Genomic DNA, 8,056 nt, shown 5'->3' with positions numbered 1-8,056 from the left:
TCAATGAAGTGGTCAGTTAAGTTCATGTTGGTTAGACTTCAAGTTTGAAAATGTAGATAAAAACTGGACCATGTCAAGTTAGTTAGCCCTCTGTTGTCTGCTTAACTTCGTTGGAGGCTACATAGTATCTATTTGCATATTGTGATAATCTCTCTCCACTTCGTCAGTGGTGTTGCATTGTGGGTAATGTAGTTGCCAGGTATAGAAAAGAAGGCATTGAATAGAGATGTTTCTATTTACCAAAAAAATACATTATCTATTAAGCATGCAAAATACAGTGGTAGCTATAATCAGCTATAATAGTTTAGGCAATGAGGAAATAAAAACATTGCCATTCGCTTGATGACACAGTAGCCTGTCAATCAAACTTTGACTTCTGAAAATACAACCAATCAATTTGAATAAGATTCTTGGATTGGATATTTTGGCTCCTAGTTAACTAATTTGGAGCTGCTCTACCACCACCAACATTCAACTTGAATTATTTCCATCTGAGGAGCTCCTAAATGAAATATGTGCATTGCATTTTAGGAGGATAAATTCACAAATTTACTTTGAAATATACCATTTTATATGATGTATGCTGGTATTATATTTTGTATTTTTTGTAATATTCACACAATAATATACCCTAAAAGAATCTGGGTGAATATCTGTGAATTTGCTGCATTGATTTGGAGCTTTTTTTAAACTGTCCATGACAGCTTTTAATGTAAAATAATCCAGTTCAAAGGAAGCTGGCTCAGTCAGGCTAATAACAGTGCAATCAGAACAATCCTCATAGTGGAAGAACTTGAACAAATTTATTGATAATCCATGATATGAATAACAACTTGTGAGCTTGTGATGGTGGGTGAGGGGCAGTCAAGAGATGAGCTCTGTAAAGAGCGACTGATTAGCAAAGTCTGCAGGTCTTGCTTGAAGTCGTGGCAGAGACGGACTGCCACTGAGGCCGAACTGAGGGACGCCAGTACTCAGGAAGTAGAAAGGCACGTGTGTAATTCTTCCATTGGACCAACACTGAGAACACAGAGACAAAAGTTACATTTAAGTTGGATGAGTACAGAGAAAAGAGGGTTTCTGACATTTTCACTAAGATACATTTCATACTTTATAGGACACAAAAAAAAAGTATACCTGTTAAGTATCCTACCATCTAGGCATCAATTTCATTTAAAAAAAAGACAGTACATCATGACTTTGAATTATTATATCACATTCCTAATATGTTACCTCGTTCACCTGGACTGGGGTAAGATACAGAAAGCAGATGAATTAACTAAAAGTTCAACGTTTGGCCTAATCTTGCCTATAATTAAATTATGAGCTCTCCTAACTACTGAAGCGAGCACCGGTCACCCAGTTTGCTGCAGGTTTGATGACCCTGACCATCAAACATGCTACTAAACCATGAACTAGCCACGTGTGCTCACAATCAAAAAAATCCCAGTTTAAGTTTCCAAACAGCCAGCGATTGCACTAATCATTTTGAGTACCTTCACTTTGCCCGACATCAAGAACATGACTACATAACAGGTTTAATAGGAAAGAACTAACCACAGTGAGCAGAGCTCCGTGCTTAAACATGGGGTGGAACTGCATCAGTCTTGGCTCTGCGCCGGACTCCCCTTGAACAAAACCACTACAGAGACACAGAAAATATTCAATACATACATTAGTATTACCCAATGAGATGCAAACATCTTCAGACCTATAATACAACAAAGAACTAACCATGGCAAAAGCTCAAAAATTGGGTTGGTTCTTGTCTTAAACACAGCTATGACTGCAGGCCGGTCTGCTGCCTGAGAATCACCTGAGAAAACAAAAACCCTCAGGTGAGTTATGAGAAACAGAAAATAATGAAACACTGATGTGAAGGGGTTTATGTTGTGAAAGAAGACAAGTGAGAAAAACCTTTGAGAAGCACCGCGAGCCTCTCTCCTGTTGGGTCCCAGGCTATAGACTGGATCTCTCCACCCACACTGGCAGAACAATTGGACAGAGTTGATTGACACTAAACAATGTTTCTATTGTGAAGTGGCTGCTGTGTTACAAACCGCCTGCCTGCTCATTTGTGCTCATTAAAAACAAGAATAATGTTCTTGATGCAGGTCGGCTAAAAGACAAACAATAAGCAACTTAGTTCAGTGCTCTTACATGATGTCTCCATCTGGTGTGTTAAAGGTTGTCTCTGATAGGTCAGCCAACACTGTTGCTGCCTGCGGCCCATTTGATGTGCTTGTAGGTACTCCTGCTGAATAAAAAGCACAACATTCAGGTCAATTACAAACCAACTTTTCCACAGATCAAGTAACCTGCATAATTTCACAAGTCGCCCTTTTTTTTTTTTTTTTAAATCAAACTTGTGTGCAGCAGGGATGACATATTTTTGCAGGCCAACACAGAAGCCTGATTCCCTTTTTCCACCAGATGTAAAAAGTTGATGTTTAGGAGTAAAACTCTGCAATGATATCTTGACTTGACTGTCACTAACACTGAGCTTTATACTTGTCACGGTTTCAGCAGGACCATGTTTGATTTCTTGTGTAGTATAATTTAGCTTCTCGTTAGCGGCGGCATTTTTAAGACACGTAAAAGATTTCTAGATTATAAATTGTGTACACTGAGGTATTCTATGTCGCAGCACGAAACAAGATAATCTCTCAAGTTAAGATTGTTTTTATTGCAAACCCATAGACATAGAAACTTGAGAACCGAAAGTCCAGAAATGCTAGCTCATTTCAAGTTGAAGAACTTATTCCTGAAGCACTCTAGTCATGCTTAAAATCAGGCGGTAACCTCTGGTGTTAAAAAGCCTGTGCAGAAGTGCAAAAAGTGCAGCTCCTAAGGTGTCCACCTGAGACTGTTTCAAAATGCCCGAGAAGCCCATTAAATACACATTAGAATGCCCTTTGTCTGCACCCAGATGGGCGAGTGGTTAGGTCCCGCCCCATGTACGGAGGCCACAGTCCTCCAAGAGGGGGGCCATGGTTCACATCTGACCTGGGCTCCTGTTCCACCTGTTCTTCCCATCTCTCTCCCTTCCTGGTTTACTACTCGATCCACTGTTCAATTAAATTAAGTATAAAAGCTCAAAAATAAATCTGTAAAAAAAAAATGATATGTTCATTTTCACTGCAGAGATAAATGTTTACAGCCTCGAACACAGTTTTGGTCTCAAAAGCTTAATTTCTTTATCGATTCTCATAGATGAGGGAGGATTGTTTATAAAAACTTTTTCATTTTCATTTTTTTTATTTTCATTTTTTTAAGGATAAGAGTTTTGCATAGATTTTGATAATCAGGGGCGTGGCTGGTTTGACTAACAGGTGGGCTTCTTTGTAGCGGTTTGCCTTAACGCCACTTCTTTGCCTGTTACTAGACGTCACTGAGATTACGTCCATGTTTCATACAGTCTTCTGTTAAACTACATTATCAACAAGGCTGTGCGTTCAATAAAGTAACTGGTTATGTTGTAGAAAGAAAAACAGATAACCTGGTGCGTCAGTGAAGGTCAGGGCATAGATGACCGCTTCTCCCTGTACTGTGAAGAGAAGTCGACTCCCATCTGGACTCCAACAGCCAGACTGATCAAAACAAACCAAGCTCAAAATGAGTCATTAAACACATCATCTACAAGAATCTGAAGTAACGCAACATTTACTCTCACACATTGTTCTCACCTGGCAGCGTCCTTTTAAACCAGGCCAACGCTCACATGTCCACATCCTGGTCTCCCAAACCCTGAAGAAAGAACTTTGACTCATTCAAGCGCAAAACTTTACTTTGTGTTCACTCATTATCGTATAACACTTTCTAAACTCCAGATTAGCCGCTAATCTTTTACATGCTCATAAATATTCACGAGAGGGGAGTGGGCCCATAGCAAGCTGCCACTGACTCACGTCTACACACATTAATCACATCTCTTCCCTCGTGTTTCTGTAGGTCTACATGGAGGGAAGGTAAAACTGTCTTTCCAACCTGAATAAGGCCGATGGTGTAGAGGCCAGGACGTGGCTACCATCAGGGGACCAGGACAGGAATGTGACGCCGCCTCCTCCAACACGCTGAAGCGGCACACCGATTTCTGAAGCTACATCCCAAACCTGAAAGACAACATGGATGCCAGTGGTAGCAAACAAACAACAACAATAAAAAGGATGTGAACCCCTTTCTGAATCATTTATCGACGCATGTAATATCCTCCTCGTACCATCATTGCGGTGTCCATGGGCGAGGCCGACACGAGGAGAGAGCCGCTTGGAGACCAGGCGATGGAAGTGACAGGCGAGTGACCGGGATGAGACAGAACTTGAGCACAACCAGAGGATGGTCTGAATGTTTTATTTCAAGAGAAGAAAGATAGAGAAAGAAAAAAAGTGTCAGATTTTCTGCAGTGTTCCTCAAGCAACCACATGCAAAACAAAACATTTATTTTGTGAACAGATTTTATGCAGTAACTCAAGATTACATACCTGGTTGATAGCGAGCAGGGGTCCACGTGCCAGACCAGTAAACAGTTTTGACAAGCGACGGCGAGGGCAGAGGCACACAGAGGCTTCCACTGCACAGCTGCAACGCTCCTCTGCAGACGGTGCTTCAGTGTGGGAGTTGTGGCACTAAGCGACGGAGCCAAAGAGTTTCATAAGGTTGTGAGAAACAGAGGCTTGATGTTGCAGCAAAGTATTTCTACAGACTAGAACAAACTTTCTTCATCATGGAAAGTGACTCTCTCACCAGGTTGGACTACCCTTTACAAAAGATTAGCAGTATTTACAAAGTCTATCGCAACATTTTAATTATATGTTCAAGACTTTAAGATCTGCATTTTTAAACGTGTTGTTATTTTTAGCTTTGAAACTTCTTCAGTCACATATTCACAACAAGGACAGCAGAGGTCTTCTTTAGAGATTTTTCTGTGTACCTTTTAGGGTTGTATATCTTGATGGAGTCATCCAGGAGGGCTACAGCAAACTTATCAGTGTGAGTATGCCAGGCAAAGGCTCGCACCACACAGTCAGACCTGGTCAAGCAAGAGGGATTCAAGCAGGAGAGATGGATGAGCAATGTATCAACTAAGTGTTGCAGCTCAAAAGTTGTAGAACTATTAAACACGAATTTCTTTCCAATGCCACTTTCTTCAGAACATTTTTTTTTTTTTACATCAATAATTCTCCCTTTGAGAGCAAAAATGAAAATCAGATACAACGTTGGCACTTACCAGTTCAGTATCTGTGAAAACTCAGCAATCATGTCCTCACTGCTCAACTACAGGCAAAATGACAAACAGGTAATAGACCTACAAAAACTGGTAATCAAATGTGTCTCATCGTTTCATATTAAACTAGCAAGCAAAAACTCACTGTGAGATGAGGAAACAGGGAGCCGTGAAAGGAGGACGCTCTTTGGAGTAATGCCAAGATACAACCGGAGCTCACTGACAGCCATTTCGGCACTACGAGAAACGAAGCACGCGAGTCGATGCATATTCACACAAGAGAATAAACACAATCAGGTAGTTTCTCATGTTAATGAAAACACATGTACCTTCTGTGTGAGAGTTTGTAATTTCATTAAGTAGCCCTGTGAAGCCACCGTCCCGCCTGGAATGAACAGAGATAAATGTTACACTTTTGAAATGATGGCAAAAATGGTTCTGCAAATTGTTTAAAAGGTGAATTGATCGATATTTGGTACAAGTTATTTTGGCAGATTAAAATAATCTGAGTGACTATGAGGTGCAGTTGTTTGCTTTTTTTTTTTTTATCCTTTTATTAGTGAAATAACAAAACAAACAGTGATACAAAGGATAAAACGGGGAGGACAATTTTACAGGCACACAGAGAGAAAAAAGAAATGAAAACAAAACAACAACAAAAAAAAAACTGGGGGAATAGAGTAAAAACAACAACTGGGACCAACAGAAACAAAAAAACAAAACAAACAAAAAAACACTAGAGAAGTTGTATAAAAATGAACAGATGCAAAGTAGTAGTGGTAACAGATATGGTGATTATTGTTATGATGGTAGTGAGAACAGAAGTGTTTTTGTAGTTGATTGATTAATTGGGTTGAGAGTTCTGGCTTACAGGTGGAGGTGTTTGTAAATGCAATGCCCTAATAAGAGGGGTAGTTGTTTGCTTTTCTTTATACTGGCAGGTGCACGCTGCTATTGTGCATTGTAAAACCTTATAGCAGCTGGTATACAAGACTTCCTGTATCTCTCAGTTTTGCACAACTGTGCTGCTCTTGATTCACCTTCAGGGCGTGGAGTGGGTGAGCAGGGGTTGGTCATTATTGAACCCAGTTTGTTCAGAGTTCTGGCCTCTGCCACCTGCTGGACCGGTAGTTGCTAAGTCCCGACCACTGAGCCGGCCTTCCTGACCAGCTTTGTCCAGTCTGTTTTTGTCCGCTGTACATGAAGAAACTTGCATGCATTTATTTTTTACCACCCCATTACCTTATGTCAGACGTCATTTGTTTTAGCTATGTGCACCTCATACACTGAGTCACAGAGTTGATATAATGTGTAACAGTATGCTGTAACTCCAACACCTTATCTGAACGGGCGGCTGTGGCTCAGTTGGTAGAGTCAGAAGGTCGAGGGTTCGATCCCCAGCTGAGCAACATGTCCGATGTGTCCTCGGGCAAGACACTTAACCCTGCACTGCTCCCGTTGCTTCGGTGGCGGTGTGTGAATGCGATTAGTGTTGTACTTACTCTCTGATGTACGTCGCTTTGGATAAAAGCGTCTGCTAAAGTGAATTGTAGAATTATCTCTCTTATGTCTTGTGTTTTCATACCATGCTGCTGCACTCCTCATCCACAGAGTCTCGGAGTGGTCCAGGAAGGCTGCCTTGCTGCTGCTCTCTGTGCGACTGTGCAGCTTCAGAGACTCTCGGGGGAAATGAAGACTGAGAGGGCTGGAGTCCTGCAGAATACCCAACACCCATAACAAAGACATGTTATAGAGTCAACACTGTTATCTCAGGGATTCAGGTGATTTTGGACCCCTTGACCCCTTGACCCCAACTGGGAAATTGGGGTCATTGTGCGTCTTTTAGAGGTAGATTATTGTTGAAAATGTTGTGTTAACAGGCAGCAGAGTTTTGAATCAGACCTGTTTGAGCCGGTCTTCAGTCGTGGATCCTGACAGCAACTCATTGTTGGACTCGCACAGAGTGGTCTGTCCGCAGGGTAACGGAGGGGGAAACAACGCGAGAGAGCACATTTTCACCCTGCACAGACACAATGGGCTCAGTCAGGTAAGTAAACGCCAGGTGAACACAGATAGACGTCATGTAGACACTTTAAAAACACGCTGGTTAACACTTTGAGTTAGCTATCCGGCTCTAGCTAACTGTGTTGTTATCGATATCCTCCCGACTCTGTCAACAACATCACTTAACATTCCTATAATACACCGTAAAAGTTACCCTTTAGTGTTATCTGTAATCTTTTGGTCAAGTTATCTTGCTCTGCTCTTCCTGACAGCGTAATAAATTACACGACACGCCGTCGGGTCACTTTTTTGGCTTCCTTGCTTCAAGTCGTCAATCCCGCCGTGTGGAGTACGGCAAGCGTCATGGGTCAAACAGTGCGGAGTGCGGCTGTAGGAAAAACTGAAAGTGCTGACCTCTTGAGGACAAAAAGCAACATTGCATGCACGCTGTGAGCCAAAAAACAGAAAACCAAATGTTTGTATTTAAGAAGTTGGAGTCCCTAAAAACATTAATAATTTATTTAATTTAGCCATACAAATTAAATATTTCCTTATGCTATTTTCCAACCCATGTTTTATTATGTTGTTCTATAAACAAACATCTTGTTCATATATTATCACGAGATTGAAAATCCCACATTCCCCTCTTAACAACTGATGGAAAATCGCATGGTCAGCTGCAATACAGTTTCCCTGGATCCGCGGGGACTCAAGATTGCCTTGCTCAGGGACACATCAGCAGCAGAAGGACAAGCATGGCATACTTGTTCACATGAACGTGAATCGTTTAATTGCAGTCACATGCATAAACCAGATAATAAAGGGAAA

General features: G+C 41.4%; 1 protein-coding gene across 2 annotated transcripts; it reads right to left on the bottom strand.

The window, feature by feature from the left end:
• Positions 1–778: 778 nt before the first annotated feature.
• aaas (achalasia, adrenocortical insufficiency, alacrimia) lies at positions 779–7,576 on the bottom strand. Of its 2 annotated transcripts, none has more exons than XM_061057597.1 (17): positions 7,443–7,576; positions 7,127–7,244; positions 6,810–6,937; positions 5,554–5,609; positions 5,370–5,461; positions 5,228–5,274; positions 4,931–5,029; positions 4,482–4,625; positions 4,220–4,340; positions 3,988–4,112; positions 3,687–3,747; positions 3,500–3,590; positions 2,161–2,257; positions 1,918–1,985; positions 1,735–1,816; positions 1,558–1,642; positions 779–1,020 (listed from the first exon to the last, which is right to left on the bottom strand). In XM_061057597.1, the coding sequence occupies exons 2-17, from the start codon at positions 7,235–7,237 to the stop codon at positions 865–867; spliced, it is 1,563 nt and encodes a 520-aa protein (XP_060913580.1). In that variant the 5' UTR covers positions 7,238–7,244; positions 7,443–7,576; the 3' UTR covers positions 779–864. The 2 variants fall into 2 exon arrangements, with proteins under 2 accessions (XP_060913580.1, XP_060913581.1); XM_061057598.1 differs by having other exon boundaries at positions 2,161–2,254.
• Between the last annotated feature and the right edge of the window lie 480 nt (positions 7,577–8,056).

The sequence above is a fragment of the Labrus mixtus genome, chromosome 15, assembly GCF_963584025.1.
Source record: "Labrus mixtus chromosome 15, fLabMix1.1, whole genome shotgun sequence".
Lineage (NCBI taxonomy): Eukaryota > Metazoa > Chordata > Actinopteri > Labriformes > Labridae > Labrus > Labrus mixtus.
Note: the sequence above shows the minus strand (reverse complement) of the source record. Positions and strands in the feature narration are given on the sequence as shown.

Coding starts and splice junctions, on each gene's coding strand:
- aaas (XM_061057597.1), bottom strand. CDS start 7,237: ATGTGCTCTCTCGCGTTGTTTCCCCCTCCGTTACCCTGCGGACAGACC. Junction 5,610..6,809: donor ATGAGGAGTGCAGCAGCATG/GTATGAAAACAC, acceptor TGTTCATTCCAG/GCGGGACGGTGGCTTCACAG. Junction 1,986..2,160: donor ACACCAGATGGAGACATCAT/GTAAGAGCACTG, acceptor TTGTTCTGCCAG/TGTGGGTGGAGAGATCCAGT.